At 44.7% G+C, this 26,300-nt stretch overlaps 2 protein-coding genes across 2 annotated transcripts in view; both read left to right on the top strand.

Annotated features, from left to right (window-relative positions):
* Positions 1-10,383, top strand: part of MSN (moesin) — a 49,219-nt gene extending 38,836 nt beyond the window's left edge. The window contains exons 4-13 of the mRNA XM_049827468.1: positions 423-697; positions 1,149-1,232; positions 1,592-1,738; positions 2,208-2,304; positions 3,340-3,503; positions 3,956-4,086; positions 4,756-4,916; positions 5,381-5,473; positions 5,906-6,139; positions 7,181-10,383. Coding sequence (XP_049683425.1) covers positions 423-697; positions 1,149-1,232; positions 1,592-1,738; positions 2,208-2,304; positions 3,340-3,503; positions 3,956-4,086; positions 4,756-4,916; positions 5,381-5,473; positions 5,906-6,139; positions 7,181-7,345 — 1,551 coding nt within the window. The 3' untranslated portion in view covers positions 7,346-10,383. The remainder of the gene's footprint in view (positions 1-422; positions 698-1,148; positions 1,233-1,591; positions 1,739-2,207; positions 2,305-3,339; positions 3,504-3,955; positions 4,087-4,755; positions 4,917-5,380; positions 5,474-5,905; positions 6,140-7,180) is intronic.
* Positions 10,384-18,447: 8,064 nt separating this feature from the next.
* LOC126050175 (adrenodoxin-like) lies at positions 18,448-25,390 on the top strand. Its single transcript, XM_049827723.1, has 4 exons — positions 18,448-18,703; positions 23,699-23,823; positions 24,268-24,397; positions 24,654-25,390. The coding sequence occupies exons 1-4, from the start codon at positions 18,525-18,527 to the stop codon at positions 24,772-24,774; spliced, it is 555 nt and encodes a 184-aa protein (XP_049683680.1). The 5' UTR covers positions 18,448-18,524; the 3' UTR covers positions 24,775-25,390.
* Positions 25,391-26,300: the final 910 nt, after the last annotated feature.

The raw sequence follows: 26,300 nt of genomic DNA, 5'->3' as shown, positions 1-26,300 counted from the left end.
AAATACCACAAGATTAGCGAGTTGGTGTTGCCTTCCTTCAGTCCACACACCCCCTCCCCAAGGTACAAGGAGTCACGGTGTCTGACCTTGTCCTCCTGCATCTGGTCCTGTTTGTTATCCAGGCAGATCTGTTACCCTTCCTGGTAACACGCTAATGTGGTGCTCATGAGTATCTTGGTTGGAGAGAAACCTGGAAAGTAGCTTACCTAGCACTGGTCATAACCAGTGGCTTGTGATAAGTCCTTTGAGGAGAGGTGATGAGGTATTTAGCATTAAGGAATGGAAAATCCTTGCTCTTCTGCTCGCTCAATTCTGCATTGGAAAGAATAACTTTTTTCCTAATGCATGCTTGTCCTCCTGTTAATAAACCTGCTCCCCTTCACTTGGTATGTAGGCTATAAAATCTGATAACTCTGTTCCAGGTAACAGCACAAGATGTACGCAAAGAAAGCCCCTTGCTTTTCAAATTCCGTGCCAAGTTCTACCCAGAGGATGTGGCAGAAGAGCTGATCCAGGACATCACGCAGCGCCTTTTCTTCCTCCAAGTGAAGGAGGCAATTCTGAATGACGACATTTATTGCCCTCCAGAAACAGCTGTCCTTCTGGCTTCTTATGCTGTCCAGTCAAAATATGGAGACTTCAACAAAGAGGTGCACAAATCAGGCTACCTTGCCAGTGACAAACTGCTCCCACAGAGGTAAGTGAACCTGGGTAGTCTTACACCTTTGCCTTAAAGGGTTTGGGATTTTTTTGGGGGGTGGGGTGGTGATTGGATAGTTCAGAATAAAATACAGCCTGGTGCCTCTGAGGATTGGGATTAGTATTCATTTAATTAAGAGCTTTAATCTTAAACATCCTATTGCTACTGAAGAAACTCTATCAGAAGTAGTGAGAGAAGCTCTGAACAAAAAAAAATGTAATGCTCCAAGGAGAAGCATAATTGAATACAACTTGTTATTTCTCAGAAGTCTGAATACTGACTGCTGTGTCTCTAGGGAGCCTTGTAATAAAACTATATTTCCTGGAAAATTTTTGTGGGGTAACTGTGATGCCAATGGAATATTTATTGAAGCGTTAATCAAGAGTGATGTGATTGTGTGCGCACAAATGCAGTGGCTGGTCTCAGACATCCCATGTACTCTTTCTAGAGTTCTGGAGCAGCACAAGCTTAACAAGGACCAGTGGGAAGAGAGGATCCAGGTGTGGCATGAGGAACATCGAGGAATGATTAGGTAACTGATGCAGTGTGAAACTGCTGTATTTAAAGTAGTGTGATATATGCTAGTGTGTAATGTATGAATGCATACAAAAAAAAAATCTGTGGCTTGCTTCAGGATGAGTTAGCATTCTTGAGGTTATTCTGCTCAGAGTAACTAGGTTCACATGCCTCTGCTCTTTCTAGTCCACATCAGCTGGCTGTTCTTAGTAAAACAAAACTGAACTTGCAGAGTGAGTTTGTTATTTTCTACTAGGGTGATGCTTGGAACCTTTGCCAGCTTGTTGCTGCTCTGCCCATGTAGAAGACAGCACCTTCTTGCTCTGAGTTAACAGACTCAAAAAGGAATATCTGCTTTCTTTTTGCACGTTGCAGAGAAGATGCTGTCTTGGAGTACCTGAAAATTGCACAGGATCTGGAAATGTATGGTGTGAACTACTTCAACATTAAGAACAAGAAGGGGTCTGAACTCTGGCTAGGTGTAGATGCTCTTGGACTCAACATTTATGAGCAGAATGACAGGTAATAAACCTCCTGTCCTCATCATTACCTTCAGCTTCTTTCCAGTGTAAAGGTGTTCAAAATTAATCTTTTCTGTAATTCAAGTCTTTAAACTCTACAATTTATGTATCATTCTTGACTGTGTTTTTGACACTGCTAGAATAATCCATTAAACATGCTACTTGGGACCAAAAAAATACAAGAAATTGGCAAATCTTATCAGGCTAGTTTTACTTGTATCCCTAGTCTTCCTGCCACAGATGCATTCTCCAGTTCTATTTTCCATTTAAAAAAAAAAAAGTGGGATTGAAAAACTGTTTCATATGTTTGTAGTTCATTTGCATGACTAATTTTGTTGGCTGATTCCAGTCAACATAGGAGTACTGAAATGTGAGGGCAAATTTGGTAGTATTTTGAGCTATATATTGTAAGTCAAGAATTTGGAATGACTTGGGGTTTTTTTATTTCCTTCTGCTTTCTATTTCTGCAGGCTAACACCGAAAATTGGATTCCCTTGGAGTGAGATCAGAAATATCTCATTCAATGACAAGAAATTTGTTATCAAGCCTATTGACAAGAAAGCACCAGTAAGAAGCAACATTCAAATTAAACTTTTGGCTTCTTAGCTGAATGATCTTTTTTTTTTTTTTTTTTTTTAATTTCACACAATCTTTTCATCACTAATGTCAATGCTGATTTAAGGAGTGCTCTACTACCTGATCTGTTCAGGGCACTATGCACAGAATGGGTCTCATAGCAGTAAGGTATAACCTCAAGCTGTTGAAGGTCAGTGGCAGGGAGAAGGTATGCTTAGGGTTTCTGATTCTCCTAAGACTGTTCAGATTCTCTGATAATACAATTAGGGATCTGAGGCACCTATGTTAACTGTGAATGCTTCCTTTGCAGTCTGTTGGCTTTAGTAGTGTGTGGGATGGTCTCTTACAGTTTTTCACCTTACTTGAAGCTGAAGCTTCAGGTTGTTTTGTAGGGTATGCTGGGAAGGTTTTTTCCTTGCAGATTTATAATGAACGTAATTGGTTTACTCTTTAAGACTTATTAATTTCCTGTGTCAGCTGATACCTTCTGTTCTTCTGGTCATTCTTGTTGCAATGCTGCTTAGAAGCATTTCCCTGCTGCTGTTGCTCCTTTTTAACAGAACAAAGTTATTTATCCATTGGAAATAATGTTTAATATGCTTTCTGGCATAAGACAAAAACATTACACTTGATGTGGCTGGCCAGACTATTGCATTAAATAACTAAGTGGGGAGAAAGGTGGGAGAAAGTCATAGTCTCAGTGTACCTGGTGAACCAGCCCCTGATGGTGTTTGTAACGAAACAGTGAAGCTAAGTTGTTGTGTAGTCTATGTGCTAGTGATGCTTTACAATGAAATGCAGAACACTGTAACAACAAGTTGGGTACTTCTGCCCTGTGTGTGTTTGTCAGATTGAAATTAATTCCTGAAAGATAGGTGTCTAACTACTACCGCTGATGAATTAGACATTGTTAAGAAAAGGAAGCTAACAATTCTAGAATGCTTAGGGTCTTGTAGTGTATTGCATACACGGGGGGCTGCTTATGCTGAAAGAACAGATCTAATACTGCCTTTTTCTCGTCCCAAGGACTTTGTATTTTATGCCCCTCGGTTACGGATTAACAAACGAATCTTGGCACTTTGCATGGGGAACCATGAGCTCTACATGCGCAGACGTAAACCAGATACCATTGAGGTGCAGCAGATGAAGGCACAGGCTCGGGAAGAGAAGCATCAGAAACAGATGGAGAGGTTGGTAGGGTTCTGAGTAACCTGGACTTGGTCAATTGCTGCACAATAGCATCATGTGCTAGATAAATTGCTGGCAGCATCTTAATCTGCTTGAGCCACAAATAGAGCAGACTGCTTTCTGCTTCAGTAGATCTAATGGGATGAATGACAGTCATCCCAAATGTGACCCACCAGCACTTTCTTAAAGATTTGTCTGTCTATTTGACAGGACTAATATGCATCCTGATATAAGGAGATTTCCCTTATAACATTGCTATTATGAACTTGCCATTGAGATGAATGCCAGCAGAGCTTTTTCTTTCTGCATTTCAATAAAGGGGTGTGTCCGGAGTAAAACTCATCAGCTGAGTGTTGTAGTGCACATCTCTTGTGTGCTCATGGCTTCACTGGGAAGCACTCCAATCTGAGTAGGTGTTAATTTGAAATGGCATTATGACTTCCCCCCTCATCAGAGCCCTGCTGGAGAATGAGAAGAAGAAGAGAGAGTTGGCAGAAAAGGAGAAGGAGAAGATTGAGCGTGAGAAGGAGGAGCTAATGGAGAGACTCAAGCAAATTGAGGAGCAAACCAAGAAAGCTCAGCAAGGTAATATGAAATGTTCCAGTATTTCCTTAGATGCATAGTCTGAGTGAGACGCGTTCAATCAGTAAAGCTATGAGCATCTCTGAGCCATTTGGCTCTCCAGTATTGTATGCTAACTGCTGTTAGGGCCCTGGTTTAGCCTTCTGAAGCTGACTGTAAGCTTCCATATGCAGCTGCTGAAATAGGACTTGCATTAAAGAGATGGGTGGCAGCCAAGATGCCCCTCTGGCAGTGAGAGTACCTTGCAGTTGTTCATGTGCTGGCTGGAAGCTTTATCCCAGCACATCAGAAGAGGATGGAGTCAGCGTAGCCTGGGTCACACCAGCCAGTACTCTGATGTGATTACTGTCTAATTGCTTGGCCAGTGTTAGTGTGGTGTTGCCCAAGCAAAATGCTGTATGCTTCTCTGCCTTTGAGGATGTCATTTTGGGGTGGGTACTTCCCCACAAATCAGTTGGGCAAATAATCTTTTGGCTTGGAACAAGCCTGGCTCTTAGTCTTCCAGCTCTAGTTACAACGTGAAGGAGAGGAAAGGGGACAGTTACTTGCATCTCTCCTTTACCTGTCCCTCTGAAGGAAAACCCCTTATCCAGAATGTAGGTGTGATGGCACCTTCCTCCTCTGCCATTCTTTACTTTATCTCTCTTCGAATGCTCTCCCCTGTTCCTTCAGAACTGGAAGAACAGACTCGCAGGGCTATGGAGCTGGAACAGGAGAGAAAACGAGCTCAGGAGGAAGCAGAGAAACTGGCTAAAGAACGTAGAGAAGCAGAAGAGGCAAAGGAGGCCCTATTGAAAGCATCCCATGATCAACAAAAGACCCAGGAACAGCTGGTATGTGGGTGAGCTGAAAACTGGGTAGGGAAAATAGTGATAGGGTAGACATCTAAGGTCTTGAAGCAAACCAGGCTATGAATATAGTGAGGAAGCATAGTTTGGTTCTTTGTTTTTTTTAGCCTGAAGCAGATGAACTTATATCTAAATACAAGTGTATTTGTACAGTAGATCTGGATTTCTGTGCTTTTTGCCTTTTTTTCGTATGTGATGCTGGGAAGAGTGTAGAGCTCACTGATTGCTTTCCCTGGTTTGGATTCAAAGAACTGAGTTCTGTAGCATTATTTGGAGGAGAAGAAAAAAACCAAAACCCACAACAAAACCTGGTGGGACTGAAGTTTACAGGAAGGCTTTCTCCTTACCAAAAAGATGTTAGAGATACTGTTTTCATTCAGGACTTGGACTAAATGCTTAATTTAGCAAGTACTTTGGTTTTGTCCCCACTAAAAGCCTTTCTTTTGCAGGCTGCTGAGATGGCAGAACTCACAGCTAGGATCACGCAGCTGGAGCTGGCCAGGCAGAAGAAAGAGAGTGAAGCCCAGGAGTGGCAACAGAAGGTGAAGCAGAATCTGAACAAATGGCAGTACTTGTTGTGGAGTTGTTCTCATTCTGTGTTGTGACCTAAACTACTGCACTAGATACCACACTAGACTGAGTGTCTGCAAGCTTGAGGCTGTTGTAAATACCCATCCTTGCTTTTCTTGGTGGAATGAGTGCCTTATTCTAACTCCATGTAGAAATATATTGACTAATTAGGCCTAAAGCCCATTTTCCCTGTATTAGAATCATTCTGAAAATCTCTGAAGTGTTAGCCAGCAGAAAGTGTTGCAAATGATTGTGGCTGAGTAGCTTTGGAACATGCCCCTTCAGTGTGCAAGAGGTGCAAGCTTTCCTGTAATAAGCACTGAGTAGCACTTCTGTGCACTTCTGCAAAGTTGCATGCACTCAGGATTATATTGACTAACTCACTGTGGCATGCCCTACTGCAGGCACAGATGGTGCAGGAGGACCTAGAAAAGACCAAAGAGGAGTTGAAGACTGCCATGAGCACCCCTCATGTCACTGAGCCCATGCATTCTGAGAATGAGCATGATGACGAGCAGGATGAGAATGCAGCAGAAGCCAGTGCTGAGCTACGATCGGAAGCCACCATCAAGGACCGCAGTGAGGAGCAGCGCACCACTGAAGCAGAGAAGAACGAACGGGTCCAGAAACACTTGAAGGTAAGAAGTTGGCAGCAGAGAGGGTGTGTGTCTGGGTGCTGCTTCTATTCTTCTTGCCATTAATTGCAGCTGGGAGGTATTACTGGTATCTTTAAAAAAAACGAAGGGGGTGGGGAAGAGAGGTGATCATGATCTTGCCAGATAGCTGTGTAAAACCATTGAGCAGAGAGGCAGATCTTGTCTCCTGGCACTTGACTTCCATTTCACTGAAAGTAGTAAAGCATTTTCAAGCAGTGCCAAAAAGCAGCATCTGTCAGACGTTGTGCGCTTATGTGACTCTTGCCAGCTATCTGACAGCTGTTCATAGCCCTGGCTGCAATGAATCAGAGAACTTGGTCCAGTTCCTATCAAGCAGCTGTCTGTAACTGTCTTGTCTGACTGGGTTGTGTTGCAAAACTCTTGAGAGCAGCCCACTAGGGCTCAGCGCAGAGGGAGTAGTGCTGCACCACCTTCTTATAAGGAACTCCAGTGTTCTGGTGTTGACTCTGTCTAAGCATTTTGTTACACTGCCTGCTAGCTGCCTGTGCTTTGCTTGTTCTGCATCATGCTGTGGTGGTTATACACAAGCAGAGTGACAAAGGTGTGCTTTATCTTCTGCAGCAAGTTTCTTTTGTGGTAGAAGGCTAGTAATTGCTCAAATTCTGCAAGATGCTCCTGTTGTCTTTAGGGATCCTTCCACTTGACTCTTCTTCTGAAGTACATTGGAGGTAGTCTTTCATACTGTGCTAGACAAAGATGAATAGGGTGACAGACTGCCTGATGTTTTCTACCTTCAAATGTTATGGAAAAATATTAACAACTTCCACAGAATCACAGAATTACCTGGGTTGGAAGGGACCTGTTAAGATCATCTAGTCCTACTTCCTTGCTCAAGCAGGGTCAGCTACAGCAGGTTGCCCAGAACTGTAAACATTAGGGCTTATCTGTTTCCTGTCTCCATGGACATTGAATCTTTAGGAGGATCAGCAAGGAACCTCCTTGTCGAGCTTTGAGTCTCTGGCATGCGCTAACCCATTGCTATCTGTTTCCCCTTCTCTGAAGGCTCTTTCCTCAGAGCTGGCAAATGCTCGGGATGAAACCAAGAAGACAGCCAATGATATGATCCACGCTGAGAACATGCGTCTAGGCCGAGACAAGTACAAGACCCTCCGTCAGATTCGGCAGGGCAACACCAAGCAGCGCATTGATGAGTTTGAGTCTATGTAAACTCTCCCCTTGCACCTGCTGCCCTGCACTCTCTTCTCCTCTCTTTCCCATCCTCTCCCGTCATTCACTCGTAATCGTGCTACGCTGGAACCACTACAGAAGAGTGACCACGGTCTTATTTATGGAGTTCTGGGCAAATGCTGGAGTTAAGCAACAGAAGAAAGAATAGTATTTACATCTTCCTGGGGTGGCTTGGGAAAGCAAATGTGTACTGGGGCAAATCTTAAATTGTTTGGCTTTGGGGGTAGTCTCACTGCATTTAGTTTTTTATTGCTTACTGAAGTGGCTGTGTTGCTGTCCTCTCCTGTTGCGTGGGGAGGCCAGCAGATACTTCTACTGAATTATGTAAAGTGCTAACAGTTTGACACTGTGCCTTCCTACTAACTTGCACAAGCTTCAGTATTAAGCTTAGAAGCCAGGGTCTGAATTTCTGACTTAATACAGGGTCTGAGTCATGTAGTTGAGAAGGGGAGGCTGGAGCCTAGGAAGAAGGGTTGGAGGTAGAATATGGACTTTCTCTGTAAAAGGCTAAAGCTTTTGTCCTTCAAACATAAGCAGACCAAACAGACTCTGTGGCATTCCTGCTGGTGTTGCCTTCTGTTGTTTAATGATGGAACTTTGAATTTCCTAATTATGAGGAGGCATTTGGATTTTTTTCCACTGATGCAGTGTGGTTTGGAGCCTTGACTTCCCTGCTTTCCAGAAGTTTTGTCTCTGGTAAATGGCTTTGTTCACTGTCATTTGTCTGACTTCAATGTGACCAGTGAGGCAGAGATAGCTAAAGAACACTGCCTTCCTTCTTGGGTTTGCCAGTGGAAGCCTAAAGGGGTAGGTAGAAACGTAAAAGACTAAAAATTCCTGTAGCTGTATTTTCCCTTGCTGAACCAGTACATTTCTAGTCATGTGAATAGGATTTCAGGTTTTTCCATAAGAGGCCTTTTAAGCACATAGTCATTGGTGCCTTATGACTGTGTATAGATCTACTGTAGCTCAGACATCTTTAGTTTAAACTAGATGCAATCAAAAAAGTCGTCAGCAGCTGGGGACCAAAAACTATTCTGTACAAGACTGCATCTCTCTTCCTGGCTTCAAGCAGCATTTGAGGGGAGAGGATCCTGAGATTTGTCCAATTGCTGCCTTAATCCTCACTAGCATTCTGCCAGATCCCTGGCTCAAGTGCTTTTCCTTCCCCAGAAGGATGCTTTGCCCTTTTGTAGCTTTGAGAACAAAAGGCTCTGTCTCTTAGAAATGGGACACTAGTGGTTCTGAGACTGGTCCTGAGAGCCGTTTGTAGCAGTTGTTGTAATACCCACCACCTCCTGTCTTCCAAGCTACCCATGCTGTAGCTACCCAGAATCCTTCCTGCCATTTCTGGGGAGGAAACAGCCATGTATGCTCAGGGTTGAATTGGATTTTGCCTTTTTCCTTCATAGAAGGAAATGTTAACCTTCAGAAGATGTCTCTTAAAAATGGATTCCACCTACAATGGAGTCCTGCTTTGCTTTGCCCTGCTTGGATAGCCTGTCCCTATAGGAAGTCATCAGGCTAGCCTATGATTTATTTTCTTGCCTAGCATGATCCTAAATCTTGTGACTTTCAGTTTTGTGGATTCCCCCTTCGTATGGTATCACTGCTAGTGGTGATAGGATAACCTCTGAATGCTAGAGCATTTTCAGCTCCCTGCTCTATGGGAAAGGTAAAGGGGGACTGTGCCAAAAAGAATGTTCATGATAGTGTTAATAAACTGCAGTATTTCACCAAGAATTCATTGGGCCACTAGAAACAACCTTACCGGTCCTGTATTATTTTATCTCTTGGAAGCAACACAAGTCTGTGTGGAGATCCACAGAAGTACCAACCTCTGTTAGGAGCATAGCTTAGTGTGTTGCTTCTATACATCCAGATAAGTCATGTGAGAGTCCCTTTCTTTCCCTTGAACACGGCATGCTTTTGGGGACATGTGACATGGTAAGCTTTTGCTTGGGCAAAAACACATGCTGCAGTACTTCAGAAGTCACAAATGAAAGATTGCAGTTAAATTTGTCAGAAGTGATTTGCATATTTCTATACTGAAGGGTTATTGGCACTGGCTCTACGCGAGTCTCGTTACTGGGGGAACAGACAACCCTTACACTTCTGTTTGGTGCTTTAAAGCTGGTTCTCGGCACTCTGCTCTGTCCATGGCAACTATTGATGCATTTGGAGGGAGAAAAGCCTTACTACATTTTAAAAATTTCCTAAGAAGCTGATGTATGGTGCCTGAAATATGTGTTCAAATAATAAACCGGTAAACCTTTTCTGCTTTGGTGGGTCACACAACACTGCTGAGCTCATGTATTATGATGCTGGCATGACTTCTGTTTATAGTATTTTTTAATCGTTCTAATTCCAAATGGTCCAATATAGGAATAGAACGGCTTGTGCCAGTGAGTCCACCTAACTCTTTGTAGTTGTTTCAGCCCTGCTGCCTTCTTAACCAGTATTATATTCCAGTGGTATCTAATGATATTTGATTTCAATACTTCTAGCTATGCACAATTAGAAAATATTAGTTATGGGATGGTGGATGTGTTTATGGTCTTCCTTCCCTTGGAAATGTATACTGTATTGTAAAGAAATGATATTTTGCAAGAAAACTAATGTAAGAAGCTTTCAGTATTACAGTGAGATTTGTAGACATTTTTTATTTGTTAGATTACAGTGAATTGTTCTTCTCCATGTTCCAGTTTAATTGGATAACTACTCCTCTTGGGGGTGGGGGGTGGGGGTGGGGAAGTCCTTTAGCAAAGTTTTGCTTGGCTTGTTTTTTCTTGTTTTATTTTTTGTTGCTGTAAATTATGTTGATGTTTTTTTGACCAGTCTTTTTACTGGATTATAATAAAACATCAATTCCTTAAGGTTGTGGAGTAATTCATGGGTCCACGTGCTTATCTGCAGAGAGAACCTTGATATTAAGGCATTTTTTTTCCTGTTTGGAGGAGTTGTTAAAATCCATACCCTGTTCTTCATAAAGTGCCAATAAAGTTCAAAGAAATTCAGCAGATGGTGTCTGGCTGGTTATTTAAGGCTTGCTTTGAGTCTAGTGCTGTGTCTCCAAGCTAAACAGGTCTGCCAATGTGGTTCCTGAGAGGTCAGCCTTGTAGCACTCTTGCAAATAAGGTCTTCCTTGCATACTGAAAAGCAACTGCTTGAATAACATCCCTTTCCCCCTCCCCAGCCCTCCAAGCTGTCTGACTGGAGCCAGTACTGGAATTCACGTTTCTTTGTGGAGACACTGAGTATAAATTTATATTGTGTTTAACTTGCAAATGGACTGGTTGAATGGAGGAGGAGGAGCTGCTGTTGGAACTTGCAAATGGTGAGCGCCTGCGGTGCCATGCCCAGGCCCATGTGCATCCACGACCAGGTCAGTGTGCGGAGGGTGGCCGGGCCTTGATGCTGCTTCTTGTCCCCTGTGTTCTGCTGAGTCTGTCCTGCCCTGACCCCATACTGGAGATTTCAGCCCAATTTGTTTTGCAGCTACCTTGCTGTGGCTATCTCTACCTGTGTTTCCTGAGGTCTCAGGACTGGGTCCAATGAAGGAAGAGTGTTGTTACTGCCAACTTTCTGCTAATGAACTGTGTAATCTTTGTTTGTAGCTGCTTTCTGTGTGGCTGTGAAGAGGGACTTTGCAGAACCTCTGCCTCATGGTTGCTGCACTGCAGAATAAGGCAGAGATTTCATCAGAATGTGTTAGCATTTAGAGATCTGGTGCTGGGGGAGACACGTGAACTTGTCTATAAACAAAACGTGAAGTGTGGAGCAATGGAGACTTCTGCCATCCCCACCAGGCTTGGTATGGATGTAGTTTCCATAGGTGGGTCTTGTTCCTTCCTTTCAGGATTCTAAAAACCTGAACACCACTGGAGGAATTGCATGACTGCATGAACGCTACTGCAGCCTCCAAGTGAAGGTTGCACTGGTCTGGGAAGCTTGCTCTCAAATGGGGTTCTTTCTGCTTTTATTGCTGTTGCTTCTTGATGGATAATACCTTTCAGCTTGTGTTTAAATTTCTGGAGTCTGAGGACTGTGATTGCAGCCAGATAACTCTTTTGCATGAGTGGCCTAGCTTTCTGGCATTCCCTTGCCTGTATCTGTGGAGATTTAAGAGGCTTAGTAATTCTTCTGTTAGGTATATCTATATTCAGTTTGTCTTTGAAGAAATGGAAGTGCAAAACATTAATGGCTGAAGGCTGCTTCTGTGCAGGACCATGCAGTAAAGAAAAAAAAAATCTGAAACACCCAATTCTTCTAATCTATTGGAAGGTACTTTGTAGTTTAGAATCGGAAATTTGTATTTAATGTCTAGTTTGTGTGGACAGCTTCTGCTGGATTTGCTATTCTGTCTGTGGTAGTATTTCAGATCCAGTTTAGGCTACACCTACAAGTACTGGGGGCCCAGATGCTTTTGTCTGTGGGACAGACTGGAGCATAAAGGGTCTCAGAAGAGCTGGGGACCAGAAATGCTGTCTTTTTGCAGGTTCTGAAATGTGGCTGTTAAGCAGTGCAACTTACTAAGAACTCTAAAGAAAAGCTACAGTAATACTGTAGAGTCAAGTTTTTCTTGAGATAAATCTGTCTGGTGGGCTAATGCATTTGGCCTAGGATACTTTGTCCTCCTACTCAGAGTCAGTGCAGCTGTAGAAATAAGGCTGTGATTGCTTTTTCCTTCTCTTGTTTTCATGTTCTAAGGAAGGGAATTGCAGGGGGTTGGTCTGTAAATTCTGATTTGCTTTAATGTAGACAAATCTTGTAGAGACTTCTGTAGATAGATGACGAGCTTATCAGTTGCTTTCTCAGGCTAATACATTTGGAGGGAAGCACAGGCATTTTTATTTTTTTTTAAGTGATGTGCTGTGAGATTCTCAGTCAACAGATGAACAGGCTTGGTAACCTTCCAGCCACTTCCTTTTTTTTCTGTGATGAGTAATAATGAAACGTGAACATCCTCTGATGCCACGGTTATCAGTTCAGGACAATTGTGTAGGATACTGTTAGTAACTATGGCAACTTAGTAAGGGAACTAGATTAAACTTTTTGCTTTCTACTTATCAGGGTAGGATTCTGCCTTTTGACAGCACTATCCTCTTGAAATCTGCTTTCGGTTATGGAACTAGTAGATAGTCTCTGAGATACCAAACGAGATTTGTTCCCTCCTTTCTCATGTTTGCTGGTCCTAGAAGCCACTACTTCTGTCTGTAACCTGGCTTCAGACTTGGTGCATCATGCTGCAGTAGCTCTCCATTAAGTTAGCTGCATCTAATAGCTGTTTTCCAATATCTTGCAAAGCTTGATAATGCAGTATACAGGGTAAGGTATGATAATCATAGACAGTTGTATGGCAGCTGCTTGAACATCAACAAAGGCATGCCATGTCCCAATGAGAAAGCAGAGAATAACTGAAGTATGGCTTGTTCGCCCTGTACAATCAGTGTGACTGTTTTGGTGAGTGCCAGCTTCGCAGCTATACATAACTCAATCTTGGGCATACAGTCTAATTATCTTATACCAGTGTATAATCAGAGCATGTGATAACTGGCAGCGAACAGCGTAATTCATCTGTGACTGATGTCAACCCATAATTGCTGCATAACCTTATGGAATTTGACTCCATATGTGATGTTAATGTCTCCCTTGCAGAAAAATTAACTTGCCTGTAAGAAAAAGGATCTGGGCCTTGATGCATCAAATGTTAGGCTGAGGCTGACTTCTGTCTTGCAGGTCTGCAGCTCTAATTAAAGTGCAGTTGGTGGACAAGGGTGCCAGTCCTTACAACTGAACAATGTCTAAATGAACATCTAGTGCCAAGTGATGGGTCTCTGAAAGTTACTAGTAATTTCAAGATGGACTTTCTCAAGACAGATGGCAGGATGAAGTGGATATAGGGAAAAGTGGAGGAAAGAATGAGGAGGAGACATTAAGGAAAAAGTAGTGCTGGGACTGCAAAAAGGAATATTGTGAGCTCCTGGAAGGGACTGTACCTCCAACTTCTGTTGAGAATGTACTTGCTCTGAGCAGGTGTAAATACCATTGATGCTGCTTTCTGGTGAGCAGAGATAGTTGGAAAATTACAAACACCTATGATTGCTATTGCCCCATCATCTTTTGAAGAAATACAAGCCAGGGTTGACCTTCAATCATAAAGATTGACTGAAGGGTCAAGGGGATGTGGAATATACTGCTCTTGAACTGGGAGGTTACAGTGAAGGCTGTCTGTACCCCACACGCAGCAGCACTGCCTTCCCATCCATCTCTGAAGCATCCTTGACTGACTGAAGGAGAAGCATCTGCAAGTGAAGGCCTTGGCTGGGCCACTGTAACTTAGTGGCCTTCACCCAGCCAGGCAGCAGCTGCATTGCCAGAGGTGGCTGCTGTCAAGAAGCCCTGTTGTGAATTCAGTTTGTTTCCTTGTTGCAGTATTAGCCCATCTCTGATTATTTCATTACTGCCCTCTTGCTTCCAGTGGTGAAAATCTGGCTCTTGCTCCTTTTGTTTGTAGTGATTCTCAGAAGGTTGCTGAACATCTAGAGAGAGATCAGAGCGGGTAAAAGGCAGTCTTGTTTGAGAGGTGCGGAAACTGAGGCACGTCTACAGTCTTCCCCTCCAGCCGCTGTTATCTGAGACTTGAGCACGCTTGATGTAAGCACTCTGTCTGCAGGTTTGTGTTCAGTGCATCTGTTTTGGGGCAGCACTCTGTACCTGGTCCTGTGGTAGTTGATGGGTTTTCGTAGTGGCAATAGGGAAGGGGAATTCGAGTTTTGTTCAGTGGCTGTAGTTCTGTGCATGTAAGCAGCCTGTATCTGCTTCCTTACAGGAGTATTTGTGAGGTGGTGGGCTCAATAGAAGGTAAGGGGTAGGCTGTTCTTACTGTTCAAGTTAAGAACTTCCCACAAACCTGGAGTAGAGCATGGGCCAGTCCTGCTTGCTCCAAACAATAAAGGAGCGACGACTTCTGTACTGTGGCACAGTGCTGGCCTCGAGCTTTGTCATGACTTGTTGAGCTGCTTGCTCAGTTCCTCCCTCTCCTCTGGACACTTTTCCTTTGGGAGTTCCATTGTTGAGCACCTGGGATTTTATCAAATACTGGTTTGATAAAATGCTCCAGTGTTGGAACAAACAGGTGCTAATTTGCTTGCCTGGATGATACTTGTAATCTTTCTGCATATGTTGCAGCTCCTCATGGACAGGGGCTAGGGGGTTTCTGACTTGTGTGTGATTTCTGTCTCTTCCCTCTCCTGCTCTTGTGGCAGCTCTGCTGCAGGACAGGCTGCCTCTTCTGATTCTTCCTGCTCCTTCTGATGCTTCTCCTGCTCCTCTGCAGAGGAACTTCTTCCTTCCTTAATTTATCAAATGTATCAAATCTTGATTCAAATGGTGGTGGACTTATTCTCACAACCCCAGAACTGCAGCATTGCTAAAACTGTATTAATGTGTATATTGGTAACTACAGGATTACACAATGATTTTAATCTGCTTTCAGAGAGGCAGCAGACTAATGTGGTAATTTTTTAAACCTTCCATCTTGGGTCTCTTGTAAGCCCCAAAGTTTACAGAGGAGGTCTTCTGGTCAGAGCTGTTTGCTCAGAGTGTCTTCTGCCCAAAGGAACCGATGCAAGTCTGCCTTGTGCTGACTATGCCTATGTGTTTGCTGAGCCAGCCTATGGAAGGACTGAAACTCTAATGGGGATCAGAGGAGCTGGGTCTGGTATCTCGGAAGTCTGAGTGTGCTTCTGGCTCTGGAAGGCGGCAATAGTACTGTGTAACTTCTTATTGGATCAGTGCAGTGCTGATACCAATCTGTTTAACTTCTTGCGTAGAAGTCAGGGATGAGGTGGAGTTAATGGTACCTCATAGCAGTTTTGGACGTTTGCATGAGAGTCCCTAGACCGGGTGGAGGAGCGGCAAATTGTCCTTTGTGTGGTGGGGAAGAAACTGGGCAATGTATTTCAAGCTAGAAAACCACTTCCTTCCCAGCACGTGCTAACACGTTGCTAGATGTGTAGGCACAGCCGTTGCACTGACAGCAGTGTGACCTGCTGGGAAGCAAGATGGGGGGGATGGTGTGCCGGTGTGCACACTGATGGAAACTTGGCTTCTGCCAAACTTCTGTGAAACAGAGCTGAAGATTCACTTCAGCTGTGTCTGACCTGCCCAAAAAGTGTGTGCTGACCTCCAAAGCAACATTTTGAGGGGTTTGTGGTATTTTTTCAAAGCAAGGATATTTTTGCTTAGTTTTTTTTTCTTTTTTTTTTTTTCTTCTGTTGGTTGGTTTTTTTGTGGGAGGGGTGGTTATTTGTAAAGCTTCCTATTTTTGTGTCCTGGGTTACGTGAACACTGGTTTACTCTGGAAAGGCTGCATCTACTTCTAGGCTTGCTGCTAGATGGAGCAGGGGAGAGGAGGAAAAAGGAGATCTTACTTCTGCCCTTTTCTTCCTGTTTAAAAGACCTTAAAACAGGCTATCCAAACTCAGTATGGGGCATTATTCTCTCCTACCCCAGGAGGGTTGTTCCTGCTTCCACCAGAGGACAGTTGTCCCCTTCACTGCTCTCGCCTCCCGCAGGACTGGGTGGGTATGATGCTCTCAGACCTGACTTCCCCCTCTGTGTTGGCCCCTCTCCTGGTGGGTGGCATTGACCTGTCACTTGCTGTGCTCTGAGTTCTTGGTAAGGAGAGAGTTCAGTGCCAGGCAAACACACAAACGTCCTTGCTGTGAAAACTGCTGCATATATCTAGTGTATCTCTCAATTCAAGGTTTGCTGGAGAGATAAGATGCTTTGTGGTTTGTTTGGATGTGCTATGGCCCCTTTCCTTGTGTCTCTTATGGCAAGCCTTGCTTTTCTTCTACAGAAGTGACTGAGACACAGAACTGGGCTGCCTGCTGTGCCTCTGTAGTGCCTGAAAAGCAAAGGCAGGACTGGGCAGAGTCTCTGAGCTGCAGAGGCTGCACAGAGCAATTTTTAAATTCAGGAGTGAGCTGCAGCCCAAGAATTAGGGTTTGAAGGCCAAAGTATTCAGGGCAGCTTGCAGGAGAGAGCAAACCATGTGGAAAAGCTGACCTGAGAGTGAGGGGCCACAAAGCGGGGACACTGGCCAGAGCTGTGTTCAGCTAAAACAAACCGCTTGCCTCACTGCCAGCCCTCCTCTGTGATAGAAGCAAGCAAAGGTGGGGAGAGAAGCTTTCAAAGGCTATTATAGAAATGATTTGAAATGATGAATATTTACATTAACTGGGGTTGAGGAGTGGAATTACAGAGAAGTCTCAGTGATCCTGGACATGGCTGGGCAGTCTGATGTGCACCCATGCCTGCTATGTGGCATGCCTGCTTCAATGATTCATGCCACCCTCTCTGTGCTCACAGAGCTATTGGCCTGAACAAAACCTGAGGGGCAAATTCTGCAGCAGGAAAAAAAAAAGGCATTTGTGGGATGAGCATGGGCTGGCATGAAGGTGCTGCAAGGCTGTGATTGCTGGTTGCCAAGCCCATCACATATTGAGCTGGGAAGTGTCACCCACCTTCAGCAAAAGGAGCAAGGAGACTTTGATCAGTGATGCCCTGCAAATACGACTCTAAGTTATCTCAGATCACATCCCTCCATAGCAGAGCACTGCATGTTTCTCTTCCATGTGTCCTGTCATCAGAGCAGTAATGCCCAGCCTGCACTTGGCAAATAGGAGTGAGGAGGAATGAAATATTTCTCTGTGCTGCTCTACCAGATGCAAAGTGAACAGAGGGAAGTAGACAGGTGATTTTAGAAAGGGAATTCTCCCCTAAGGAAAAAAAAAAAAGAGGTTTTTCTTTTTTAATCCTTTATGCATTGCCCATGAGCTTCTTTCCACTGAAGCTATCTCAGTGGCGTGTTTGAATGCTTGGACACTTGCCTTTAAAACTTTATTGGACTGAAGAATATGATTCCACTCCCCCTTTATGGAAAATACTTGCACTCCTTAATGTCTTCAATGCTTTTCTCAGAAAGCTTAAGCATCCCCTTCCAACCTGAAAGCTTTGGGTGGAAAATTTTAATTTGAAAAGTCAAAACTTTCCAGTTATCTTCATACTATAAATCCACTGTGTGTATGTGTGTTGAGGGGAACATTTTCCAGCCAGTTCTCATTCTTACGCTGTAGTTTCTCTCCCCTCTATGGATTGATTAGAGTCCAGTTTCAAAGGTTTTTGCTTATACCAGCTACTAATATGTTACTGCATTAAAAAAATTGACTAAAGCAAACATCCTAGCAAATGGTGAACTGTTAATTTGGTATTAGAGACAGGGTCCTGAGATGAGAGCGGTACTCAAACTCCACAAAAAAACAGGAACTGAAACTGTCTCTGCTGTTGTATTTTGGTCCTCAGGGGCAAATTGGTTTACCCTGGAAAGGAGCGTAGACTAAACTAGTGACAGTGTTTCTGGGAATAAATTAAAAGAGTTTTCTTCTATAGAAGTCTCACTAGTGTGGAGTATCAGTGTGAAATGAATGATGCTTATCTGTCTCTTTTTGGAAGAGAAGTTAGCAAATGAGCAAATGTGGCTCTTTCACCACCATCCTGTGAAGTAAGTGAATATTCACATTTTAGAGCTGGGAGCCTGCAGTATCAGGGAAGGCAATGATGTGACTGGATGACATCCACATCAAGAGCAGAATCTGTAAGTCTTACTCTTACCTTATTGTTGTAAGAACTGGCATGCCCCTCTCTTCCTGACACAGCAGCTGTCAGTGCTCCTGCCAGTCTATTCTTCCAGCCCTCAGCTTGCAACCCCTTGTATGATTAGACATTGCAATGAATATTACTCCTGAAAATGGATTTAGGTCTGGTTCCTAAAAGGGAAGTCCGTAAGGCAAAACAAGGCGAGCATTGCTTGGGGACTGGTACGTGGAGATAATGCTCATGTTACCATGCTTCACCCAATTCTCATGCCCGTGCCCTAATGGGCTGGACTGCAGCAAGATCCAAGCATCTGTCCATCCTTCCCTCCCTCCCTCCCTCCCTCCCTCCACCCCCAGGGAGGCTGTCCTAGTTTTTTCTTTTTTTTTTTTCTTTCTCTTTTTTCCCGCCCTCTCAGCTGTACTTGTAACCCTTAATCTAGCTGGCCTTGCAACAAACAACAGCTCAGGAGAGGCAGAGCAGGAGCTTAAGCACCATGATAGCTCAAGGCTTCTCGGGGCTCATGCGACCCTTGCTCAGTGGACTGAGTGTAAGCAAAATTCGCTTTATTTATCTCTGTGGGGTGTCTGAGCGGCATCACCCACCAGCTAAGCAGGGGTCAGAAAGAGGTTTCAGCTCCACGCACAAGCTCCAGGATGCCCCTGGGGAATCGAGGTGAGTAAAATGCTGAACCCTACCTGGCTGTGTCCGGAAGGGACTTTTCAAGAGGGACATGCGCTTACCTCTTCTCCCACAGAAGGAAGAAGAGAGAGGCCAGTGCAGAACATGGCCCACAGGAGGTGGTGGGTGAGGAAGCGCGGGCTAAGCAGATGCTGACGGGAGGAAGGTGGTGCGGGGAGCCAGGCTGTGAGAGATGCTCCTCCCTGCTTCTGGAGCTGTGGGGGCCACAGCTCGTGGCCCAGATACTGACCACATAGATGATGACATGGCACAAGACTCCATTGACCACTGGGGCTCAGTCACCAGCCTTTGAGGAATGGGGATGGTGAGCAAGGTGTGTTGGACAGCTGGGCCACAAGCCTGCTGTATTCCTGCTGTGCAGAAGCTGGGATGACCACTGGGTTGCTCCGGGAATTAAAAGTTCTCCTAAGTTTTTTGTTGCTGCCTCTGTAAAGCCAGAGTAGGGAGCTGATGATGTCTGCAGCTCCAGGGAGCAAAATGCTCTCTTTAGGTTATGCGAAGCCATGCTGCAAGCTCTCGTGTCTTGCTGGTGTGCCCTTCTTAGGGAGACGGGGAGGTTGGCTCAAGGGCTGCGATGGTGGCTGTAGATGCGAGGGGCTGTACGAGCCCATGGCGCTGGTGCCCTGCCAGGTTCCTGAGCCAGTGACTTGTGCTGGGATTTGCTGAGAGCGCTTGCTCAGGACGGGATGCGCAGTTGTCATGGTGGCTGAGTTTGTGAGTTGAACTCTGGTGGAAATTGGTCAGAAGCTTGTGTTTAGAAATGCCTCTAAATGCATTTGGTCCCTGCCAGGGTGGAGGACTCCCAGCTGGTCACCTGAAAGGGCAGGCTTCGGCCTGTTGAGGGGCCTGGTTGTCAGAGCCCTTTGGGAGGCAGTCCTGAAGGGCAAAGAAGTGCAGGAAGGGCGGACATCCTTCAAAGATGGAATCGTAAAGGCACAGGAGCCGGCCGTCCCCATGTGCTGAAAGGATGGGGCTGACAGAAGAGAGGCTGCCTGGCACGGAGTACTCATCTGTATTTCTACAGCAGGAACTACTGCAGACTCACTGCCAGTCTTTGCTCTGTTCTTTAGGGATAATTCAGAAGGAGATTGCATTTTTCTGAGCAAAATAAAGGGAATTTGTAGATCTCCTAGACCAGTATGATCTGGGTCAGACTGTAATCTGCTAGACATTGAGAAAAAGACCCAACCAACATCACAGAAAATACGATAAGCCATGTTGCTATCTGACCTTAGAGAAAAGTTATACTGATAACCCTGCATAATGGGGTTTATGAAGACTTGTTATTAATGGGTTTTCTTTCTAATTGGTTTGTTGCTTATGAAGTTATCTCTGGCAGTACTTGTAGGCATCTTGCTGTTTTGTATGGCCTTGGAAAGTATCTTTTAGGGAAAAACACTGACAGGGAGATTTTGTTTGAAAGAGAATAATCAGTTGGCATGTGTTGAACTTGCTGTGCTGAGTTCGTCATATCCTGATAAGATCTTTCTAAAGCTCTGACGGTGTGTCCTGTGACAGTAATGCCATTGTAAGATAATTCAGCCTAAACGAAACAAAATTAGCCTGATCAATTTTGAGTTGGCTTTAAAATCCTGGTTCAAAATTATTTTCTTAATAAAACGTGAAAGGATTTTTTTCATACTTTCAAAAGATGACTGAACTGAACAATGAAAACAGGGAGTAATCAGGCTGGGTTTATGCCCTCAGCAGAGGCACCTACACTAAGAACACAGACAAACAACTTAAATTTCCCCTGCAGCCAGTGAAGAGAGAGAAGCTGCTTACAGATGCTCTCTATGTCATGGTCAGGAGCACTTGGCATCATCCCTGCTCTTGAGAAGGGTGAACTGCTGCACCCAGGTTTGTCTGAAGTCATGCAGGGGTTCTGTGGCAATACCATCTGTACTTCCTTATATCTAACTGGATACTCTGTGTGCAGACCCTGGCTGCAACTCAGCTGTCTCAGGGCTCATTTAACTGGCAGCAACAGTCAAAGCAGGGCTGTGTCCAGGAGGAGCCACAGGGAACAAATCCTCCTAGTATTGGCGGGAGCCTGGTGTGGGGATCCTCCTGGGAATGATGTTGGCTGAAGCTCTAAGTGCCTCATAGACAACATGAATGAAGTTTTCTGTCAATAATCATCTGTGCAGCTTTGGGGATTGTTGGATCCAGCAGTGTCTGCTTGCAGGCAGCCAGCTCTTATTATCCTGTTGAAGAATGCATTGAGTTGCAGCATTAAGTGAAGTCCTATGACTTTACCATTTCTACTGTGTTACAAATTATTTCACCCATAACTGTAAAACCAACATTGCCAGGAAACCTGCCTATTTGCCATAAAAATGGACTAAATGGGTCTAATCCATCAAAATATGGAGAGGGTTGTTTTGTTTTCTTTTGACATTTGAGAACTAGTCTTTAAATTGCTTATTTAGAAAGAAATGTCTGTGGGTGTGTCTATGAAGGAGACTAAAATGTCTTAAAGATGTTCTTTAGTTGTTTGCTTTGGGAAATAGGGTGGCCCTGCTTGGCTGTGCATGACTGCAACATGATCTTTCCATTCTGCACATGGGAAACTCTTCCCTCTGCCGCATGGTCTCGGTGCTAACTTCACAGCTGTTTTCATAACCAGGGGACCCTGTTGTAGACTAATGGCCCAGGCATTGTTTTCTGCTGAAGCTTTCTGAAAAACAGGAAGCTGGCCTCCTCGGATGAAGGTACAGTGGGCCCTGTGTTCTGCTCCTGCTGGCTGAATCAAGACGCAACTGAAAACAAAAGAGCAGAGAAGGCAAAAAATAGTTTAATCTCTTTTTTTCTCCACTTCCAAATTTTGATGGAATATGGGGGTTGGCTTTCGAAAGAGGTAATTGTTTGGAATTTTCTGCACCTGAATTCTTGCTGATGAAGTCCATATGATAATTGAAGCAACAGCATCCTTACTTAAGAGATGTACTGCAATGACTTGTCAGCAGGCAAATGGGGTTAGATCTAGATGATGATTATGATTTATGTGAAGCAGAATGAACAAGAGCTGCAAACTTGAAAGAGGAGAACATTTCTTCCCCCTTTTCCATCACATTTCTACAGGAATTCTTTCCTATCTCCTATTCAGCTACATCCCCCATACTCCACCTCTGCCTCTTGTGAGTTAAAGAGCAAAGGAAATTGTCTAAACTTGATCCTTATATATTTCTGTGCTTAACATCAAAAGGAGATCAGCAGAGATCTCCACACTCTTCACTTTCATCTGCCACAGAGCAGAGAGGGATGAGCAGACAGGGCAAGTCCAAGTCCTTTCAGCAGCTGGTGTTGCTATCCCAGGGCCAATTACCATTTACCCAGTTCCTCCTTCCAGTCTCTGTGACTTTCCAAGAGGATGCCTGGCATAGAGGAGTGTAGACACTGCAGTGGTCCTGGGCTGGTGGGTTTGCTGTAATGTGTGACTCTGGGGCTGTGACAGTTTGTATTCAGGGTATATTGCAAATACATTGCAAGAAGTCAGGAGATAATATTAGAAATTCTCAGAGCTCTGAGCCATACTTGCTGTTTGTTTCACCGGCCCCAAGGTTTCCAGGAGAGGTGTTGCCAAACTGTATAACAAACAGCACTTTTGTTGGAAGATGCTGGATGCTGCTTCCCTCAGTCTTGTGTAAGTGGGGAAAAATCAGGGGATTGTGAGCTTGGCCAGTTCTCACTGCAAAACTCGGTCTATCTTCAAGGCTGTGGTTCTTTCATCCTATGCCAGAACTGAGAGCAGCAAGGCCACAGGGCAGTGCTGACATTGCTAGTGCTCGGGAGTTTATCAGAGCTGTGGGAGACAGGTGGGAGAGTGGTGCAGGCTGTTGGCCTGATGGAGGAGAAGAGGGTGGACCCAGCTTCTGCCACTGGAGAATGTCCTGGACTTTGAGATGGTGGGCAGTTGGGCAGTGCCACATGGAGAGGTACTGGGCAAAATACCGACTACCTCCAGGGTGCTGCCTTGTTTCAGCACAGGAGGTGGGACCTTTGGGTAACTGCGACCTCCTGCTTCTAAGTGATGATTTGGGTATGTACAATAAGAAAAAACACTGTTTGCTCATGTGCTTCCCCTGGCAAATATAATAGATGGTCTCAGAATACACTGTCTTGGTGAGAAATCCCTGACACTGCTGTCAGGGTGGCAGCCTTCTCTGTGCTGGTAGGGAGAGCCTCGTCTGGAGGAGATGAAGTGGATGCTGTTTCCTTCTTATTTGCAGATGCGGTTTCCACAAGTAAGCACTAAGAGATGCTGATGGCCTTGTTCTTAACTCTCTACCAGATTAAATCTCACAGGCTGTCAAAATAACTAGCAATTTCTCCTGAGCAAGGATCACATCAGCTCAGAGGACATTACTCAGCATGGTTGCTCTGTAAGCTGGAGTTGAGCATGTCTCATCACAAACAAGGCTCCCTGTGATTGAGTTCAGGGAAGGAGTGGGCACTTCGTGAAAGAACAAGAAGCAGAAAGAGAGCAGTCATCAAGTAATTGCCTTGGGAAGGGAAGGGGAAACAAAATGCAGATGACAACAGCCCTTATTACATGATTAGTGTCTGATCCTGAGCACTTTTGTTGTTGTTATATCACTCCATGCAGGATTAATATCCCAGGCCTGGGACTTGCAAATGCTTTACCTGCCTACAAGCACTCTGTCTGCCAGCCAGCCCAAGGAGAGGCAGGGGATGCAGAGCATCTCCACTTGTTCATGTGCAGCTAAGCATTTATTCTGAAGGATGTTCCATAAAGTGGGAAATATTTTGGGTCAACTCAGATTTGCCTGCCACTGAGAACTGATAATCTGAATCTTTTCTGACATGTGTGGTGCAATCCTAGAAAGGTGTTTGCATGCACATTTCCCTCTACGTGCCATGTCTCTAGTCCTCAGCCAAAAGACCTCAACAGTGGGTGTGCAGGAAATGGCGGGCTCCTCTGATTTTTGCAAACTTTTCTTACAGCTCTGCTGACCAGGTGACGGTGCATTTTATAAATCGGGATGGAGAGCGACTTACGGCCACAGCTAAAGAAGGGGAGAGTTTGCTGGAAGTGGTAGTCAATCAAAACTTGGCCATTGATGGATTTGGTAGGTGTTGCACAAGGGTATGTGCTCTTAGGATTTATGTGTATGTGCTGTGACTAATGGGTACCTGGGAATAGTGCAGCTGTAGACATGCCACTGTGTTCTGGTGAGACCATGAAGCAAGCTTCTCTTCCTCCACAGCTGCTTGCCGGGCTGGTTACCACACTGAGATGACAGTGTGACTTCCATACCATCAATGCTGGGATTCCAGTGGCCTGTGTTGATGTGTTTGGCTGGTTAGAGCTGACGTACAAACTTGAAAACTGACTATGATCCTCCCAGAGAAGAGGCAGGCTGAAATCTGCATCCATTTGCTGTGTTTTCTGGCATCTCTTTTGACATGCTCCAGATCTGTTAAAGGACCTTTCCTCACATGGTTCTGGAAGATGGTCTCTCTCACCCCCTTGTTTTTTCTGATTTGCTGTCTCTCCTGTGTTTCTCTACCAGGTGCATGTGAAGGGACGTTAGCCTGCTCCACCTGTCACCTCATCTTTGAGAAGGACACCTTCCAAAAGCTGGATGCCATCTCAGAAGAAGAGCTGGACATGCTGGACTTGGCGTATGGACTCACTGAGACGTAAGCCTCCCTGCTGATCGCAGTAGATTCTCAAGCCCCTGAGGCAGATTCTCAGCACCTGGCATCTGTTTCCAAGAGGACAGGACTTATTCTGTACTATGGTTGTACTTCTAGAGCTGCTTTCTCTTAGGGCACAGGAGACCTTTAATAGGAACTTTAGTGAAAACCCAGCCTGGACCAGGCATCCCAATGTGGGTGGGGAATTTCTTCCTTTGCTGTGGGAACAGATGAGCCTCACTTAATGTTTCCTTCTCAGATCTCGCCTTGGCTGCCAGGTGTGCATTAAGAAGTCGATGGATGGTCTGACGGTGCGAGTCCCCGTGGATGTATCAGACATCAGGAGGCAGCTGGAGGTTGGAAAGCAAAGCAAACAGTAACTGGAAACGACTCCTGCCCAACTTGTGTCCTCATTTTAGGTGTGGCAGGGTACTTTGCTTTTGGTTAACACTATTGCTTTACGTGGCTGGCTTGACTGTAGAGGCCTGATTCGGTATAAATGCCTGTTTGGCAAATCTCTTGTTTAAACAAAGCTTAATGCTAGGGTCTTTGGTACATGTTTTAAGTTTAAGTGCTTAAGTGCTCTGCTGAAGGCAACTGGACCAAAGCGTATGGCTTTATTTCCCTGGGTAGGTGACGGTACACGCCCGTGCTGTTTGTGACTCACCCTCTCCTTTTGAAATTTAAGGAATTCTGCTATTCTAAGTAACTGCTGGGATTTTTGCAAGGCTTGGCTCTTTAACTGTAGAGCAGACTTTTCCCAATTTGGGAAGCTTAAGAAGAGAGCTGTTCCAAATACAAGACAGTGTCCTGATTGGCTTGATGACATAGGCTACCTGAGTTTGGTTAGCAAGAACATACTGATAACCATTTGAATGCTGACATTTCCTGTAAGAGGGAACCATTTGCTATGAATTTGAGATGTTACGTGTCACTGAATTGTTTTGTGCCATAATCTGCTACTTTCTCCAAATACTAAATTTTCCCATTGCTGTACTACCACATATGTCAAATAAAATTCTAATAAACAGGCTTTTAGACCTGTGAGATGCACTTTTCTGGTAATATGAGCCTGGCTGGAATAGAATAAGTTTGATGGAAATTTAGGTATAATATCCTGTTGCCCCAGTTTACTTGACTGGATTTTCCCCTCGTGTTTGAGTGAATATGTCAAACTTGCTATATCTAACTGTCAGGGAGAATCCATGATCTGTAACTGAGTTTTACAAACAGAATTCTGCACAGAAACCTTTCCTATGGGTTTAGTTAAAACCCAGGCTATGTTTAGCAACCAATTTAAAGCAACAAGTTACTGTTCTTAGGCAAGGTATCAACCCCATAAAAGACACATACATTTAAAAAATGCTTTTCTTATATTAGAGCATTCACAGTTTTGTTTGGCATAAATTGTAGAGTTGGGGGGGGGGGGGAAGGATGGGAAGGGACTGCCCTGTGTGGGAGGCCAGGAACTGTTCTATGACTGTCACAGCCCCTTCCAGCTGGCTCTGAAACCAGTGTAAAAACCCCTTTGCACACCAAAAGTTAAATCAGTCAGAGGAGCATGTAGGACTTGTGCTCAAATACATTTAAAAAGGAGTGATAGCCACTAGGAGTGGGAGAGACAAGGAACATGCACGAAAGGAGACAGGGCAGGAGGCAGGGGAGGAGGCAGGTGGAAGGGGGACAGTGCCAGTGACCCTGTCATGGAAGGAGGTGCTCTGTCCCAGAGGAGGCATATCTCTGAAGGGATGTAGCTCACAGATGACCCACGCTGGAGCAGGGACAACCCTGAGGGACTGCAGCCCATGGATGACCCATGCCAGGGCAGGGACACCCCTGGGGAACTTGTGGCCCCTGGAGGCTCAACACTTGAGCAGATGCAGTAATTAAGAAACCAGGAGCACAG

The sequence above is a fragment of the Accipiter gentilis genome, chromosome 24, assembly GCF_929443795.1.
Source record: "Accipiter gentilis chromosome 24, bAccGen1.1, whole genome shotgun sequence".
Classification (NCBI taxonomy): Eukaryota; Metazoa; Chordata; class Aves; order Accipitriformes; family Accipitridae; genus Astur; species Astur gentilis.
The sequence above is the reverse complement of the archived record's forward strand: the minus strand, read 5'-3'. Positions and strand labels throughout refer to the sequence as shown.